Below are 19,651 nucleotides of genomic sequence, written 5' to 3' on the forward strand. Positions count from 1 at the left end.
AAGAACCAAATCTCTTTAACAAGAGATTTCGTAACAATTGCAAAACTTTTTTTTAAAAAACTAACAAAGGAAATAAGTACCACTCTTTGCTTCTACAGCTATTTCAACTCCTCTTTGACACAAGTTAAGGTGAAAAGAGTGGCCTCTAGAGCTTTGTTTTGCTTTAGCATATATTTTCTGTAAACATCTTCTTATGAATAGTGTAACAATAGGCTGTTATAAAGACAATCCTGAAGTCTTAACAAGTTCAATAAATGACATTATAACTTCTTTCTGTGATTTAATCATCGAACAATGGAGTTAAACAGGATAAACGGTCTCCTACTACTAAATGGCCTTTGACTGCCATTGACAAAATTCAGAAGTCCAATTGATAGTGATGAATACAGAGAATTTGAGGGAATGCGTCCTGGATGAACTAGCAATCGAATCAGTTAGATCGACTGGTGTTACTACTACTGATTTTATCTTGAATGGGAACTGTATCAATAAGGTGTAGTAGGATTCTCTCCAGCTCCTCTCCAGTGCTCCATTCATGGACTTTTGCCTTGATTAGCTTTGGTTTGCCATGAATGTGCTTCCACAGAGGATAGTTCTTCCTTGGCATCACAAAATCATTTTCCCCTAGCTTCAAAGTTGGGCAGTAATCACCCTTTCCATCTCCAAGGTAGATGATTCTCTTCTTCCCACAATCAGAAACAGAAGCTTGGATTTGGTCAATCACCAGACCCTATAGTAGTGTAGGCCACAATCAAAAACAGTATGAATGAAATAAAGATACTATGATCATAAAATAAAGCCCCTACTCCCAACCCCCCAGCACCAAAAGAAAAGGAAATAAGAATCTGGGTGGCAACAATGAGGACTAAAAGTAGAACTTAGCCTAAATGTAACATCATATGACATTATTTTTCAACTGTGGATAGTAAACTACTTGCCAGAGAGACGATAGAAATGATGTCAACCCACTGCAGGCCTATTTCTTTTAGGAATGGACTTTATACAAATAGATGATATTCAGTCAGAATGTATGAATTTTTGGGTATTCAAATGCCACTGAAAACAAAATTTAATGGCCACAATTCCATTGGCCTCCTATGCATCCTAATCTTTTACCAAAAAAACTTTTGAAAAGTAAATATAACACAAGCTACTATAATGAATTGTACCCATAACCTCACCTTTATGCCATTTGGTCCACAATTACTACACCAAAAAGAATTAATTCAAGTTAAAAAGAGAAATAGCAAGGAAAAAGGGGTTCATTCCTCGGAGGCATATGCAGGTTTGATTAAAATAAATCCCTCTATGTGGAAAGAACCATGATTGAAAGTATTTCTTAACTAGATCAGCCATATTGGACTCTCCATGTCAACGAGAGCCCTTTCTCCATAGTTTCTCAGCAGTACAGACACAAACTCACCCTTGTTATGTTTTATCAAACAAGCTTCAATTACAACAGCCAACAAATCACATGGTCAATAAACTTGGCAACACAGTGACAGAATGTAATTCTCCATTTTCAATCAAGTATCTAAAATAAAACACTTCTTCTAGCTATAACCAACATTGTTATAATACCTTGCACATAGTTGGGGGGCACAATTTGCAACCATGAGGAGTTGAATTTAAATCATGAAAAGGTAAGATTCTAAGCCGTCCCTCCTCATTAACAAAACTCGGATTGGTATCTATCCGAGAAAAGCAACCCCACACACCATGATGTTCCAAGATTGTCTCAATGTAAAACAAATTGGCGTCACTAATTATCCTCAACTCACATCTGAAACAAATACATTATTTGCCACCCACAACCATTTTATCAATCAGCAACAAATAGCAATTCATTAATAACAACAAATAAGCTACAAGCTGGTCAAGAAAACTTTACCCAAGAGCATGAGCTGCTTTAATAGCAGCAATTATATGCTGATCCAATGGAGTTCCTTTCAGGCACTCTGCTATGTCCTCGACGGTTTTGCCTTGTGAATGAAGCTCCTCCAACATCCTATCCTACAAATAATTAACCAAAAACAACAAAATAAATCAATGAGTTAATGATAATTAAATAAATCAATGAGTTAATGATAATTAAACAAACCCACTTCTTTTTACTGCTAATAAATTCATTGAATTATTAAAAAAAAAAATTATCTGTTTAAGATATTAAAGCTCAATACCTAGTCAAGGTCCAAGTCCAATCCTTCTGGTGTAGCAAAAAAAAATCCTAATCCAACTTGGGTTCAAGCAAAGAAATCCTTATACTTGTATTGCAAGTCGTGTAATCCTATTAGTTTAGGGTTTAGCCTCCTATAAATACCTTGATATGGGTTTATTGTAATACACAATGCTTAATAGTTGAAGTATAGCCATCAAGGGTTTTTTGCTATGAATGTAGGCCGTTGGGCTGAACCATATAAATTCTCTTTTTTTCTCTTTCTTATGCTTTAGCTTGCTACATTATTTTATTTCCTTCTTTCTACTTTCACATGATATCATAGTTATGTTGTATTTTCTATCTTTTCTAACACAATATCAAATCCAAAATTTGATCATCTACCCTAATTCACAATCCAATTTTTTTGCAAGCAATACCATCATCCTCTAACCTAAGTGTTGCTGCATTAATGTCTCCAAAGTTCTTGGCATCAAGCAGCTTGTTCATACATCTTACAATGAACAACTTTCTTCTTGACATGTCCAAGCAATGCATTGCTGTGTGGTTCTTTTTTGCAAGTTCTTTGGTGGCACATGATTTGTGGTGGAAGAGCTAAATAGCCTATGTTAGCATTAAAAATAGCTTCAACTGGGAAGTTAAGGACATTATAATCAAGGCTGAAATTCAAATGAAGAGGCAGAGGATCTTGCTTTTGGATACATGGAAATCACCTATTGAATTGATATGCCTAGGAGGTCATTATGATTTCCTTGTAAAGTGTGATCTGAAGGAACTTGGAGCTCACACACTGGTCTGCACTGCATTGTACAATGATGGTGACGGTGAATGTAAATATCTACCACAGTTTTTCAAGTTAATTGTCGCCAATCCACTTTCAGTTTGACAAAAGTTCATGTGGTTAGTAAAACTATATATGTGGATGCTTGCATTTAAAATCATACAAAATCAAACCTTTTTAAAAGCCAAGTTGACTTTGAGCCCACGCAACATTGGAGCGAAACAATATTAAAAGCCAATGAGCACACCCATTTATCTTCAAGTATAACAATCTCTTCTTCCATGCAACGCAATTGTATCTATACTTCTTCAGCCTTCCTTCCCAGCAGTGTCTCCTCCAATGGTAATCCTATAGTTGTTTAAGCACTACTCCTCTTGGATCTTTGCCTTCTGAGCATCTTTTCAAGTATTTAAGAACTCTAGTACAATAGTACAACACTCTATTAGTTCACATCTTTAAACCATTATATCAAGGTTCTCTCTTTCACCATTGCTATGACACTACTGGCCACTCTGCAGATCATCCTAATTTCTTACCTACCGTGGACATTCAAACAATCTTTTGAAATATGATATTCTCTCACAAGGCAATCTTGGTAGTTTCAACTATATTAAATGTGCACGTGCATCTTTCTTTTGCACCTGGTTTTCAGCATTGCTTCTGATCAAGCATCCGCAATATCTTGGCTAAGTATCACAAGCCACACTGATTGGTAGCCTCTTTTATCAGCTTTCGCTCTGATCATGTGTCTTTATCATCTTTAGGCCACAATACTCAGACCACACCTGTGATCAGTATCTTTACTGGCTACTTTCTATCATGCGTCTCTATCATCTTTAGGCCACGTTACTCAGACCACACCTCTGATCAGTATCTTTACTGGCTACTTTCTATCATGCGTCTCTATCATCTTCAGGCAATCATGCCTCTGATCATTAGCCTCCACATGTATCACATGCATTGTACTCATCATTCAAGCCTTAATCATGGCGCGCATCTGGCCTTCCTAGCTTGTTATCAACACTTCATTTGGTCTACCTCAAATTTGGTCATGAATTTCATCAAGGTCTTAGTTTTTCTTTTTTCTTTTTTCAAATTCAAGTTGTCTTCAAGTCTCCAACTCGAGTTTGAGGGAATGTTAAAGATATCAAAGCCCAATTCCTAGTTAACACCTAAGTCCAATTCAACCTGGTGTGCAACCAAAGAAATCCTAGTCTAACTTGGTGTGCAAGTGAAGAAATCTTAATTCTACTTGTATTGCCAATCATGTAAACCTATTAGCCTAGAGTTTTTTTATAAACCTATTCGCCTAGAGTTTAGTCGCCTATAAATACCCTTTGTGGATTCATTGTAATACACAACACTAATTAGTTAGAACACTCACATCAGCCAATGTATAAAAGCATCATGGGTAAATTTTGCACATACAACTCCAAAATATACCCACATCCGTTCATATAAACTTGTGTAAATATGGATTGTTACTACAGTAACAGCATAAATATACACATACTATTCACATCCAAATCTATTTTTAATAATACTCATATTGAGAGTAATAAAAAATTGATAAAGAAATACTATTTTAATGAAATGTAATGTAAAATAGATAATATAATGGTGGTGTTTTTGAAAAGTAGTTGCATAAAATATAAGAAGTAAGTTTTAGAGAAATTTTCGAAAAAGCTAATTCAAATGTTCCCATCTTCTGTAAATAAATTCTCTGGTATGAATTCATTGTAATACACAATGCTTAATAACAAATATGCAGCCATTAAGAACCTTAGCCTAACAACATAATTTTCACACTGTATCATGGCTATGTTCTACCCATGTACGTCTATGATTAATGGAACAAACCCACTTCTTTTTTTTCTTTTTTCATTTCATAGGCTATGAAATTCATTCATGCATCTCAAAAAACAAAACAAAAATTAACAAAACCCAGATGGGTTTATGATAAATGGAACGAAGAAACTTGAAAAAGAATGAAAAGAGTGAAAAGTAGAGAAACCATGAGAGAGTTCCAAGGCAAGTTGGAGCGAAGCTTATTGAAGAGGCCAGTGAGACCCATCTCCGTGATCACCCGATTGTCACTGTCACCGTCGATGATCGTATGGTCAAAGTCAAACACCACAACTGTATCTCCCGCCATCCCGAGCGCCGGAGTTGGATTTTCCCGCTACCAGATAAAAAGAGCGGGTTTTAGCTTATCTTCACTGTTTGACTTTTTGCTATGAGATTTGGTAGGTTTTTTTTTTTTTGTTTTTTTTTTTTTTGAAATTTGGTAGTTGGATGTATTGGTTTGATAACAGTGTGTTGTAAGTTATATGAGCCGTTGGATTTGATTGATGGTTTTTTTTTTTTTTTGTTCATTAAGCTAATTTTGCAAAAATATTAGTCATGTCACTAAAATTGAAACATAGTAATATTAGAGGCAAATTACAATTTATCTACCTGTATTTTTATTTATTTATAGAATCCATCGGTAGTTTGACCACTTTTTTTTGGGTAGTTTGATCAAAATTTAAATATGTAATTTTACTCCACATTTATATCTCTCATTTCTAAAAACATAAAAATACAAGATCAAATAGGATAAAAAACAATCTAGCGAAACACTTGCATCATGAGATTCAAAACCACATGTGGACAACTTAAATTTCAATAAAATCTTAGATGGGTAAAGTATCAAATTTCAAATCACAGGTAGATAACTTAAATTTCGGCTAAACCACATGTGGATAAGTTATAATTTACCATAATATTAGTTATGTGGCCACTTTTCACCTTTAAAACTTGACACTTTTGAAGAAAATTATGAGATGATATATATATATATATATATTTTAATTTCTAATAGAACTCAAGTTTTAGAAACTTGAATTCTTCACATTGGAACTCAAGTTCCAAAAGTGATTACATAACTAATATGTTTCAATTTTGGCCATGTAATTAATATGTTTGCAAAATTAGCTTAACAAACAAAAAACAAAACAAAACCCAAAGAACAACGTCAAACAACTTGACAAGAATGTCTTTCTTTTTAGTCCTTTCTAAAATTTAATAGGTAAGAGTACATTTAGTATTGTGTTTACAACAGAGATATCTAATGTGGGGTCAGAGAATTTGTGACCCCGGCTCACTTTACCCCAGGGCCCAAGGCTCGCGTCAAGGAGAGACGTTGCCAAGGACATGCAGAGAAAGTCCAAATGGCCTAGAAATGTAGCCGAGGACAATCCTGTCCTCGGCATCCCAAAACCTAGAAGGGAAGAACGACACGCCATCAAAGGCAGCCCCCAAAGCGCTCCTAGAAGAAAGGACGAGTACAATAAGACTCGCACGGGGGTATAGTGTGGGAGCGGTTCAAGGAAAAACTGTCACATTCGCATTAAATGCGCCAACAAACGTCCTGACCACATTAATGGGAAAAGACCCCTAAATAGTGTGGTTTCGGTTATTGCAACTAACAGAAAGTGGAGGAAGGCGGCTAATGAGACAAGCACTCGAGTAGTTACCTGCCTGATTAACAGATAGAAGGTCAGGATCAACTGAGAGGGGCTATATAATGTAAGAATTCGTCCACGGGAAAGGGGGGTGGGGGGGGAGAGAAAAACAAGAGCATTATGTATCGACTCTTGGACCATTGTAACCTAAGGTAAAAAGAATAATAAGAACATTAAGCTCCTCGGACGAGGTCCAATGACCGGAGCCACTTAGGCCGTGCCAGAGAAAAAGTCTTCTTGGACAAACTCAGTTTACCTCTATGCAATCATCATGAATACCATGACTAATTACTGTCCGATGACCAAGCTCTAGCCTTTTAGCCAACTCTCTACAAATTTATTGTTTGGGCCTTTAACATTCGAACCCAATACCAATTTGGGACCGTTACAAATTGAGTCCTTACATCTAAGATCCAAATCCTCTATTCCCAAATATTGAATTATAAAATAAATCAAAATTCCAGTGTTTTAATTATTATTATTCTGTCCCAAAAAAAAAATGCAATTATTTTTCATATTTTCTAATGTTTGATAAGATAAGTTGAACATCCCAAAATAAGTCCAGTGTGCATACTCACATAAATAATTTTGTTAATGCTAAATTAGATATAGTCCAAGAAAAGAAAACAAGTCTATTTTCTAAAAGAATGTTTTTAGAAATAGAGAATTAAAAAAAAAAAAAAAACCAAACAAACAAACAAACAAACATTTTCTATTAAACTCAAAAACAATGTCCAACTTAAACTCACCTTTAACTAATCGGTAACTCATGCATTATTTAATGTAATAAGAATTTTCTCTTTATATTATTATTTTTGTTTAAATATAAAATTTGATAATTATGATTTTTATTAATAGTAATTTATTACGAATAAGTAATTTATTAATAGTCATTTATTAAGATTGTGTTGGTATATGGATTGCTTTTTCTTTATGATAAATTTGATAGATACAATAACGGAGGGGATTTGAATCATGATTATTTTCATTAGAAACATTAGGGATTCAGGATGTGTCAATTGAGTTACAAAGCTTCTGACGTGTGTGTGTATATATATTATATAAATTAATTAATGAGAATAGTGATGTTATGTGGTTTCAAAACTTATATGGAAGATAAGAACCAAGTGAACCATGAACCATGTTTTTATTTTTAATAATTATTTAGATTTAGATTTAGATTGAGCCATTGTTATTATTATTTTTCAGCCTTTTTTACTTGCAATAAGTGGGAGATAGAAGATGAAAACTGGAGAATACAAACAAAGCTCTTAACTTATTATTGTTGTTGTTGCTATGTAGGCGACTAAATTTCTCAGTTGGAAATAAGTCAAACAAGTGAAATTGTTTCACAAATGCGAATTTGTATTGATGATTGTGTGGTACAATTTTCTGTAATTACAAAAGAGTTATCATCTGATTCGATCTCCTTAAAAGACTTGTTGATTGGATTTGTAGTAATGTGATTTTGATTCGAACACTCAATGTACCTCAATTTGGTTGAAGAATGGATTGAAGATCTTTGGAACAGAATTACAATGAATCTCTGGCTATGAGCTTGTTGGAAATCCTTTGTTCTTCACGTTCTTCATGTTCTTCGTGTGTTCTTCGTCTTCGAAGGTTTGTGGTGGAGTTCTTCAGGGCTTTAGAGGCTTGAATCCGTTGAACTTCACTGATTTGTGATTTCTTGAGGTTTCTGGAGGCTTTTGAGTTTGATTCCAGTGAACTTTGAGATCTAAGAAGATGATTTGGATGATTCCTCTTCGAATGTTCTTTGTATTTGAAGGTTTGTGGTGGAAGTTCTTCGGGGCTTTGGAGGCTTGAATCTGTAGAGCTTCACTGATTTGTGATTTGTTGATGTTTTCGGACCTTTGAGCTTGATTCCCGCAAACTTTTGGATCTAGGTAGATGGTTTGGATGATTCTGCTTCGAATGTTCTCCGATTTTGGGGTTGAAGTTCTTGAAGTTCCTGGAGGCTTCAGGGCTTGATTCCAGCAGAGCTTTTTCACTTCTGAATCTTGGTCTCCCTAAATGTCTTAGGAAGGCTTCTATTTATAGGAGTTTGGAGGTGGGTGAGCAACACGTGGCGGAGTTTGATTGGTGACACATATCACAGCCTGATTGGTCCGCTTATGTCATCGCTTACACGTGTTAGACTACTTGTGTCATCACTTACACGTGCGAGACTTCTTGTGTCATTGCTTACACGTATGCTGATGCGTGATTGGTTTTTGCATGACACTTGGCAAATTTCCGTTAGCTTTTGAATAGCGATAGCAAAACCTAGCAGCAATACGTTGTGCTTTGTAATTGGCTGTATTTTGTGGACTTGGTAATGTGACGTGTCAGCTTGTGATAGGTCGGGAATTTTCCCTCTCTACGTACTACTTGAAAGGGAAGGCAGTCAATTGCATGGAACATAAATTTTGTACATGTAATAGACTTGTTTGGGAACTGAAGGTTATTATTTCGTTGCAAAAGCATTAACATACACATTTTCTTCGTGATAGACTTGAGAGTTGAGACCTTAAATAATAATCGGGGAGTTCCTCTCTGTTATTGATTGCTCGTCATCATAAATAATCTCAGTCCATTACAGAATTTACAGACACAGCTCAATGATTTCTTTTTTACTACGAATGAATGAATGCAAGACTCTCCCTATATATATGTTCTGTAATATTCTTCCTTCTCTATCTACAACCTCTCCAACCAATCTACCCACTATAATTGAATCCAAAAACCAAAAACGAACGAAAAAATTGAACATCTTTCGAATCATACGACTCATATTATGTCCAACTCTACCTCACTCCTGCTTTAAACCTCGAGGGAAACACGAGTCTTTATTGGTTTTAGCTTCAAACCCATGCTTTCTGGAGAAAGGAGTTCTGGAGAGATGCAAGATGGACTGAGAGGGCTCCTTGGGCTATCACTGAAGTAGCTTGGCCTATACAAACCGTATATCCCATCAAGAAGAATTCCATGGGTATCAACATTGCATGCGGCTGCTCTTCTGTCACCATTGACCCACAAGCCTGGACCTACATAAACAACACATCCTTTGATATACACAGCCTTTGCAGATTCATGCGCATTTATTCAATTACTTTAGATGTAATGCTAAGCATTGGATTTGGATATTGTGAATAATGTGGAACTCTGGTATCAATGGTAATGATAAAAGAACCGAGGAAGGACAGATCATCGTAACTGGGGCAAGATCGGAGTTCCATTCCACCCCATGGCCATTCTAACCGCATCAATTAGCTACCCACACTTGTCACAGGATGCCCGCACTGCCTTATCAAATCTGTTGCCACCGCCATCCCCTATTACCACCACAGTCGTCTCTACTTCCTCAGTTCATTGTCCCTCACCAAAAATCTGAGTGGATCAAGTTATGGTGATTAAAACTAAATGAGAGACACAAAATTCTGATTTAGAAAATTGCTTGGGTTATCCTCCCAACTAGAGCTGCTCTCTTAAGGAAATTTAAAATTGACAATATAACCTGCCCCCTATCTCACAACACCACTCTTACACTCTCAGTTTGGGAAAATTCAGGTTGGCCAACAAATATTTGGGTTCTATTACTTTCTCCAACAGAAAACGAGAAAATCAAACTATCATTAGGCAGTGCCAAATGTACAATACTTATTAGTGCCTTTAGCTAAAAAAGAAAAACAGAGATAACTATTAGTGCCCCCTCTCGACCCCCACCTCCGGCCTCCGCCCTTGCCTCCATTGAGAGCTGGTGAGACCTTTGCATTGACAGTCTCATCAATGATTCAAGGTCCATATTCAAGTATCCTTAATATCCTTAGAATTACATTACGACAATATAACATTACAATGTTTGTTTCACTAATATATTCCCATAACATTTTAAGAATGTGATTGTGTTCTTTACAATGAATTTCCAAAAATGTACCTTTGAAATTATTAAAATTTTTTAAATAAAAAACCACAAAATAATTTTTTATTTTTTACTTTCGTTCACTTTCTCATCAACTAAACAACTCAAATACACCTAAAACAAGACAACTTTCTTCCATTTTCTCACCATCCAAACACTTGGTTTTACCAAAAATAAACAAAATTCTGAACCTTTCGATCACTAAAGCTCCATGAATACACACTACAACTTGAATCCACAAAAGCAAATTCAAATTAGATCCGTTGTGTAGCACCAAATTCAGATCACCTACATCAATTCCCAACTAGCCTAGTCTCGACTCATTGATCTGACTCAACTTAGATCCCAACTCCACATCTCTCCGACCTGAAAAATCTCGCTACCAAGTCAAAGCCTCCGTCGGAGAACCACGAATGGCACCGATCTTGCTCTTTGGTTTGGATTTTCTGGTCTTAAGCTAAGTGGTCGACTTGGTTTGTAGTATGATAGCTTTAGGTTTGAGAACGATCAAACGTCTAGGGTTCCAGTGAGTTCACTCGACTAGTTCGGCGAACGAGCCTTGGTTTTCTGGCGGCTAGGGCTCCTACTACGAGAGAGGGGCTAGGATCTGGTCCATAGAGAGAGATAGAAAAAAAATTATATATTAGGACAATTTTGTTAATAAAATTTATTAGTGTCGTCAATTTTGTCAATTGAACAAATTATATATTCCTCACTAATTTTTAATATAAGATTACCCTATTTAATAAGGTAATGAGATTTGCGTAACGTGAAGAATTTTATAATCTTAGATTACTGTAATCTTGTAAATAATAAAATGAATCAAACACTGAAATGTTTACATTACAGTGATGTAATTTTGATGTGATTCACATTATGGTAAGTCAGACCCTTACAATATTCTCTCTATTGCTCCTCCACCTGCACAACATGACATAAAATAAATGATATTTCTCTAAATAATTAAACCATCTAGTTTTAAAAATCCTAAACTAAAAGAAAGCACAGTTGAGAGACATTTTAAATAAATGAACCATCTAGTTTTAATATTTAGTGTAAATGTCATAAAATTAACTGTCATTTGAAAAACTTGAGAAAACAAAAGCATAGCAGTAAATTTACTATTGCATCAAAAAATTCTGTACATTTAATTAATGTGGGGAACAGATAATTAGGAAGTATTGTTAAAGTAGTATTAATTGGGTCTATGGCCTAATCCGAGGATGTTAGACCATCCGAGGAGACCCAAATAAGGTCATAAGGGGAATGAAATGGAGGGAGGAGTAGAGACAATGTGAGATAGGGCCCAATAACTGTCCGAGGATAAAAACCTTCTCGGTAACATGTGTCCGAGGTGAATCTGAGTGCTTTATCATCGCAGACTTACTTCGGGGTTACATCATAACTAAGGGTAGGACATTGGACCAGGGATAAGAATAAGAAGGTAGATAAATATCTTCAAAAGTTGCTACCTCCGCATTAATTGCGTCTCAACCAACTCTCTAGCCGCATTAATGTGGAAGTAATGTTTAAACAGTGATCAAGCAGCCTTACAGCTACTGGATGATGGTTCTAGGAAGTGTTGGATGGGACTGGGAGGAATCCCTCGAATCTAACCTACACGTGTGTGGTAAGGATGACACCAGGACTGCAGTATATAACGTAGAAAAATGCACTGAAAGAGGAAAGGGGAAACTCTTGTACAATTTTATTTTGAAGAAAACCATATGAAACAAACTACTTAAGATATGGCGAAGATAGATTTCTGATGATATACTTGTGTAAAATCGTCTTGAAACGTTAAATCTAATCATTTTTCTTCTAGGATAGATCTAGTTCTTCTGCCCACGCTCTACAAATTTATTGTTTGGGCCGTTAGCGTTTGAACCCAATCCGGTTTTGGGGCCAATACAATTTCAGTCCTTACAATTAACATTCAAAAAAAAAAGTGAAAATTTTTTAAAATCAAGATCCAAGTTAATTTTATTTATTTCTTAAAGATTTACAGAAAATAGCCCTAAGATATTCTCCTTAGATATTTAATGCCAAATTTGGGAATGAGAAGTCGATTTTAGAGACCCACTAATTTGTATTGTAGCTTAAGCTTTCAACTTAGAAACTACTTGGAAGGGATCCTACCGATAGCCTTGGACAATTATACACAACTAGCCAATATCCCAAGGTGCATTTTGAAATATTTTATCAAAAAAATATCTTATAACCTTTTGGGTTCATCAATATTATTATTGTTAGTCATGATTAATTTACAAACTTTTAATCATAAAACTAAATTCAAACCAAACCCTAGTCCTAGTCATATTATTGATTCCAAGCCCTGATATCCTTTTTCATGAATAGTACTAATAGAAGGGTAAGGAGACAAATATATTTGAAATGTTTAATTAATCATAGACATCAACATAAAATAAAATATAAAAACGTACTCCTATTTTAACATCAATTTTTAATCAAATCCTATTAAAGCTCAATATTAAAATTAAAGATTCTAGTGAGTCGTAGTTAGTCAAATCCATCAAATTTAGATTTGGCAACATTCTATGTTATTTTTTGTAAGTATCTCAAACTAATGTCAACATAACCATTTGCAATATGCAGTCATTTAAAAGTCACAGACAACAATGGTTAAAAAGTAATTCCAAGAACATATATTTTTGGATGCCCCCTTAAAGCTTTCAATTCTAAAATTCTTCATCATACATAGAAAACTTCATAAATTTACATAGCAAACTGCCACATATAAGCATTTCCATGCCTTAGAACTATAAATTATTATTAAATATAAAAGCAAAGTTCCTTCTAGTGGGAAAACATGAATGGAATTTACATTCTTTAATGTTTTATTGTGTCATTGTCTGAATAATCCACTTCCTACAGAAGATTGCATAAAGTTCATCTCCTGCACATGTAAACTCAGACCTTTTAATTCACCTTCTTGCACAAAGTACATTAAGCAGCACATAAACTAACACGAGGTCTACTGCATTGATGCTTAACTACATCCAAATAACACTCAAAATTGATCAAGAATAAAAACATTAATATCCAAATGTTTTATGGAATCACTAATTAACAACAAAGAATGAACATTGATTGAGAGCTAGTTAAAATCAAAAGAAAAAGAAGACTAAATTAAAATGTGCACGATAGTGTTATGTTGATATCTAGCAAGAATATATAGTTAAACCAAAAATTCCCTATAGGGCCTTTGAGCACCGTAGTGACAGTAGGTGGCTAATGCATAGCAGCAGTTGAAATGAGTTTTTAACCCAGGATAGTCATTATTCAGCCCCGTATGGTTTCATTACATGAATGGAAGTTGGAAAGTAAGAAAAAGCACCATATCAATATGGTAGAGCTTCATACTCTCTCACGTGAGGTCTTTGCTTATATATATATAAATATATATATATATATATATATATATATATATATATATATTGATTTGGTTGTCTTTCATTGAGACTTCACAAAATGATCAGTGTTTCTAAAGAGAGATACCATGATAGCGGGATGAACACAGAGCTCGCCTATGGGAATATATCTTTTCTTTAAAAATGTGATTGCAACGAATCAATTATTTGTATGAACTGAAATTTCATTTTACAATATAAATCTATAGGGATTAAATGAAAGTACAAATATTGCCTTCAACGTTCATGGGAAAAAACACCATATATTTATATATGCCAATGAAGTGAATTAACTAATAATATAAGTTAACTAGCACATTTGTTATATAAAAATCATTAAAATATTGATTAACATCATCGCATGACATTTGCACAAAATATTAATAATCTTAAACATATACTTACAATGAAACAACATCCTTGAGCTTGTACCACATCTGATCCAGAAATTGGAAGTACATCATTCTCCATTGCTTTTTGTATAGTAAAGGACCACATACAACCCAAAACCCAACCACAAAACCGAGTAACGGGCTCACATAGAACCAATCTACTACAAGTCCACCCCTATCTTTAACCCCTATGTATCCATTGTTGGGTTGTACACCACTTATAGTACAATTATTAGTAAGTGGTGGTCCACAAAGTTTGTTTCCAATAAAACTGGATGCATTGAAGGTTTGTAGTTGAGTGCTTAAAGGAATTTTCCCTATCAAATTGTTGTTTGACAAGTTCAAATGATTTAAAAATGTCAAACTTGATATGCTTGAGGGAATTTGACCAGAAAGTTGGTTTGTGGAGAAATCGATTGATTCCAATGATCCCATATTACCTATATTCTCTGGAATTCTTCCAATTAAGAGATTATTTGATAGATTCAATGATTGTAATCCTTGGAGATTGGTCACTTCTTTGGGGATCTCTCCTGATAAACAATTACTAGAAATATCTATACTTTTGACTTGCTGGAGAATGGTGCTATACTCAAAAAGTCTTCCCTTTATCACAAGCAATGCACTTTCACGAGGGAGAATGTCATCATAAGAAGATGTGAAGCGAAAACTCATGTCATGATTTGAACTATTTTTTGTGGCCATAGCACTGAAATTTTTAACACATGTAGGCATGCTTCCAGATAGCTTATTATGTGACAGGTCCAAAATCTGGAGTGAAGTTAGAGCACAAAGTTCTTCTGGTATGTGACCATGGAAATTATTTGAGCGAAGGTTGAGAATCATCAAGCTTGAACATTTATGTCCTATCCATGAAGGTATGCTTCCAAAAAACTCATTTTCAGCAACATCAATATACTCCAACTTTTCACAATTTTTCAAAGATGATTGTAATTTTCCTGAGAGTTTGTTGTTGTGTAGGCGCAAAGACTTTAGAAGAGCCAAGGATCCAATGGATGCTGGAATGCTACTAGTAAAATTGTTGTTCCCCAAATTTAAGAACTCTAACTTCTTCCACTTTGTCCAACAATCAGGTATTTTTCCTGATAAGTGATTTTTTTCAAGATTGAGAAATCCTAATTGTTTGGACTCATTCACCTTGAAACACAAAAGGTGTGAAATAGATCCAGAAAATGAATTGTTAGAAAGATCTAGCACAATCACATTAGAGGATACACAAGGTAATGGACCGTTGAAGTGGTTTGAACTGAAATCAATCACTGAAGAAGTAGACAAAATCATGGGACAATTTGGAATCTCTCCATGGAATAGATTGTTTGCAAGATTTAGATATTCAAACTGAGAAGATGAGTCCCAAAATGAAAGAGGAACCACATCTAAAACTCTTGTGTTGGATATGTCCAAATGAAGAAGATATCTTTGTGAACAAAGCCATTGAGGAAATTTTGGCCCTAAATTCCATGATTGCAGGTTTAATTTCTCAAGCTGAAAAGGAGGAATCCAATCATGACTTACTTTTAAAGTCAGTCGGTTTCCAAATGCAAAAAGTTCAGTCAATCTTGTCAAATTGGAAAAATGAACTTCGGACACAACACCTTCCAACATATTTGATTCAATAAATAAAGTCTCTAGTTTAGAAAGTTGTCCAAAATTTTGAGGGAGAGATCCTTTGAATTGATTATTTGCAAGATCCAGAACTCTCAAAGATGAAAGATTCCCTAAAGAAACTGGAATTGGACCCGAAACTGAATTATTCCAAATAGAAAGTCTGACAAGATTTTTAAATTGCCCAAAATTTTGGTGGAGAGTTCCATTGAATTGATTATGTGAAAAATCCAAGAATGTCAAAGATGAAAGGTTCCCTGAAGGCACTGGAATTGGACCTGAAATTGAATTCTTCGAAAATGTAACTTTGACTAGATTTTTCAATTGCCAAAAGTTTTGATGAAGAATTCCATTGAATTGATTATTTGAAAGATCTAGGAATTTTAAAGATGAGAGATTTCCTAGAGACATTGGAATTGGTCCTGAAATTGAATTATACACAAAAGTAAGTTTGACTAGATTTTTAAACATCCCAAGTTCACCTGTCAAATGACCAGGAAGTTGAGCATCAGTCAATTCTAAGATCTCTAGTTTCTCGGAAAGACACCCTGATAAACTTTCTAAGATTTCAGATATCTTTTGACTCCATTTGTTGGATGACAATTTGATTTCCCTTAAGTTACAAAGATTACCCAACGATCTTGGTACCTTTCCTCCTAGTTCATTGTATGAAAAATCAATACTAATAGCAGATGTTAGGTTTTCAATGGCACTAGAGATTGTACCTTGCAAATTATTGGAGTGAAGGTCAAGAAACTTAAGATGACTAAAACTATACAACCAAATGGGAATTGGATGGTTGAAATGGTTCCCCGATAGATGGAGGTGTTTAAGAGAGGTCATGTTTTGGAGTTCATCAGGGATTGGACCTTGAAAGCCATTGTCAGATAGATCAAAAGAAACTAGATTTGGAAGACTGAAGATCCATAATGGAATAAAAGTGTTCTCAAAAAAGTTCCCTGAAAGATCAAGGGAGACAAGAAATGAAAAGTTACCATTGGGTGTGGATGGAATGAAACGAAGTTCGCAATCCGACAACCTTAACTCTAACAAGGACATGAGTTTGCTTGTCACTTGTAACCAATCAGAGGCTTTTCTAAGATTTACATGACTCATATCAAGATGCTGTAGTGAAGGAAGACCAGAAAGCCATTGAAGGTTATTGGCATATAAACCATAACCTTGAAGATCGAGATAGCACAAATATGAGAGATTTCCTAGTTGATGAGGTATCACACCCTCAAATCTCGTATTAGAGAGATTAAGATATCTTAAACTCCCCATTGAGCCGAGGAATTTGGGAATTTGAGTACCACTGAAATCATTGTTGCTCAGGTCCAAGTAATTTAAATGCTTCAAATCAAGTAGAGAAGGATTTATCTTACCACCAAACATTGACTGCACGTAAGCTTCATATTGTACTTCGTGTTGGCCCTCATCAGTTAGAAAATCACGCGAAGGAGGAAAGCTTCTAAGATGGAGTTCATGGACATGAGCAGTAACATTGTGGCAGACAACACCCGCCCATTGACAACAATCCCCATCACCAGCCCAAGAGGCGAGCCGGTTTAAGGGATCTTTAAGATGTTGCTTGAACTTGAGAAGGGCATGTCGCTCGCTTTCGATGCAATGAACCTCATAATCTCCGCTGCAGAAGAAGTTGGGATGAATACTTGCAATAACGAGCAAGCCAAGGAAAAGGAGTCTAATGGATCCTAAGGAACCGTCCATGATCAGTTGCTAAACTAAAAGATTATGTAAAATAGCAGCAACCCACGAAAATGATACTAATTGGATGGTGATTTATAGAAGACTGATGAGAGTCTTGTATTGATTAGTTTCTACAACACATTATCTCCGACTTTGCACAGGAGTCAAGCATTGGCTGAAGTATTCTAAGTAGGACCCTCGATTTTGTAAGGGCCTTGTGGGAGAAGTCTTTCTCCATAAAGCACTTCTCAAAAAAGCAGCTTCTTACTAGTTCCAAATCTATTCCCGTTCACACTAATTTTACATTGAGTCAATAGGTTTTTCTCAATGTACTAATGTCTATATTCTATAATGAAGGCGTTTGGGCTCCGCATCTGTGCGTCCGCATTTTCTCCAGTTCACGTTTTCTCCTTTTTTTTTTTTTTTGGCCCGCATTTGTTGACTTTGGGAGACAAATTTTACTGTTATGAACAGTGAATTCACTGTTTACGCACTGTGCTGACACTATTCACGTATTAAAAAAATATTAAAAATGGGTCTCACGATACTATTTACACATTTAAAAATTATTTTGCTACAATGTTTTCAGTTTTCAGTTTTCAATTTTAGTAACAATAAGCTCAATCCAAACGGACCCAATATGTATTGGATACCAAAGATTGTCGTAGTCGGAGACCTGAAGTCAATATTACATTATTACTTCAGCAACTTGCAAGTCCTTTGGATACCAAAGACTGTCGCAGTCGGAGACCTGAAGTCAATATTACATTATTACTTCAGCAACTTGCAAGTCCTTTGGATACCAAAGACTATCGCAGTCGGAGACCTGAAGTCAATATTACATTATTACTTCAGCAACTTGAGTCCTTTCACTTTCCACTTTCTTGGACGGTCTTCGACTCTTCGTATCAAACAAGGTAGGAGGCCTAGCTTTTTCAAGACTATTTTGGATATATACCATTGTAAATTTCTTTAAAAAAACTTTTTTCTCTCTTTCCGTTTGTGTTAAAAATACTTAGTATTCTAAAAAAAAAAAAAACCAATTTTTTTTCCTTCCACACCTATATACGCATTAACTGGACCTTACGCCTCTTTGAGCATTCACCTCTAAGAGCATTCACACGAAAGGTGTGATAAATGCTAAAAGCTATTTTTAGCAACAAAACCACTAAAAAAACCCTACATCAATGGTGCTAAACTTTAAATTTTTAGCACTTTGCTACAATAAGATGTTATTACTAACACCTTACTGTAGCAAGTTGCTACTCATTTTTTATTATTTTTTATTCCCTTTCTCTCTCTCCTCTCAAATCTCACACTTACGGGTGTAAATGAACCAAGCCGTTCATGAACAACTCGAGTTTGGCTCAATAAAAAACTTGTTCATGTTCGTTTGTTTACAAATAAGCTAAGCTTGAGCCTTAGCTTTAGGCTTGTTTGATAAACAAGTCGAGCTCAAGCAAAAAAAATTATTCATGACCAAGCTTGTGAACAATAGGGCTCGATACAAAACATGCCGAGTTTAGGCTCATTTATAGCTTGATACATGTTTACTAAATAAACTCATTATTATGACATTACACATATGCTTTGGAATATTAATTTGTAGCTTGTTTATTCATATATGTTTTGGAATGTTAATTTATTTAGATTTGCAAAGATTATAGTTGCACGAATGACAAATGTGGATGTAAAAATTGTATTTTGAACAATTACTCAAGCTATAGACAATGAATGATGATGGATGGATTTAACTATGTAAAGTTGTAATTTAAACAATTTCTAATCACGAGTGTTAGAAGCATGATAAAATGAGTATATTATATATATATATATATATATATATATATATATTTGTTTACTTGATTTTTGGTGATATAAGCATTTGATGATGCAATTTTTTTGGATCCCAAGCTAAAAAGCTTGACTTGAGCAAGCCGAGCTCAAGCTTTTAGGCACTCTCACGAGCTCAAGTTCAAACATTGTTTTTAGGCTTGTCCCAAGCTCAAGCCAAGCTTGAGTGTTTGATTTTTATAAACGAGCCAAGCTCAAACACACACTACTCGACAAATCTTGGCTCGTTTACAGCCCTGCTCACACACTCTCTTCT

General features: G+C 35.1%; 3 protein-coding genes across 3 annotated transcripts in view; all 3 read right to left on the minus strand.

The window, feature by feature from the left end:
• Positions 1-236: 236 nt before the first annotated feature.
• On the minus strand, positions 237-5,227 carry LOC126714257 (thiamine phosphate phosphatase-like protein). The gene is made up of 4 exons (XM_050414309.1): positions 4,972-5,227; positions 1,892-2,013; positions 1,582-1,783; positions 237-730 (listed from the first exon to the last, which is right to left on the minus strand). The coding sequence occupies exons 1-4, from the start codon at positions 5,110-5,112 to the stop codon at positions 431-433; spliced, it is 765 nt and encodes a 254-aa protein (XP_050270266.1). The 5' UTR covers positions 5,113-5,227; the 3' UTR covers positions 237-430.
• Positions 5,228-8,990: 3,763 nt separating this feature from the next.
• LOC126714259 (protein NDL1-like) overlaps positions 8,991-19,651 on the minus strand; it is a 35,276-nt gene continuing 24,615 nt past the window's right edge. The window contains exon 12 of the mRNA XM_050414313.1: positions 8,991-9,271. The gene's annotated coding sequence lies outside the window, so the exon portion shown is untranslated. The remainder of the gene's footprint in view (positions 9,272-19,651) is intronic.
• On the minus strand, positions 13,067-17,669 carry LOC126714258 (receptor-like protein EIX2). The gene is made up of 2 exons (XM_050414310.1): positions 14,219-17,669; positions 13,067-13,299 (listed from the first exon to the last, which is right to left on the minus strand). The coding sequence occupies exons 1-2, from the start codon at positions 17,560-17,562 to the stop codon at positions 13,293-13,295; spliced, it is 3,351 nt and encodes a 1,116-aa protein (XP_050270267.1). The 5' UTR covers positions 17,563-17,669; the 3' UTR covers positions 13,067-13,292.

This window comes from Quercus robur, chromosome 2 (assembly GCF_932294415.1).
Source record: "Quercus robur chromosome 2, dhQueRobu3.1, whole genome shotgun sequence".
In the NCBI taxonomy this organism is placed as follows: domain Eukaryota; kingdom Viridiplantae; phylum Streptophyta; class Magnoliopsida; order Fagales; family Fagaceae; genus Quercus; species Quercus robur.

Excerpts from the sequence above, each read along its gene's own strand:
- LOC126714258 (XM_050414310.1), bottom strand. The coding sequence starts at position 17,562 with ATGGACGGTTCCTTAGGATCCATTAGACTCCTTTTCCTTGGCTTGCTC.
- LOC126714257 (XM_050414309.1), bottom strand. The coding sequence starts at position 5,112 with ATGGCGGGAGATACAGTTGTGGTGTTTGACTTTGACCATACGATCATC. Across the intron at positions 2,014-4,971 it reads TGCCTTGGAACTCTCTCATG|GATAGGATGTTGGAGGAGCT; the intron begins GTTTCTCTACTT and ends AATTATTTGTAG. Across the intron at positions 1,784-1,891 it reads AAAGCAGCTCATGCTCTTGG|ATGTGAGTTGAGGATAATTA; the intron begins GTAAAGTTTTCT and ends TATTTGTTTCAG.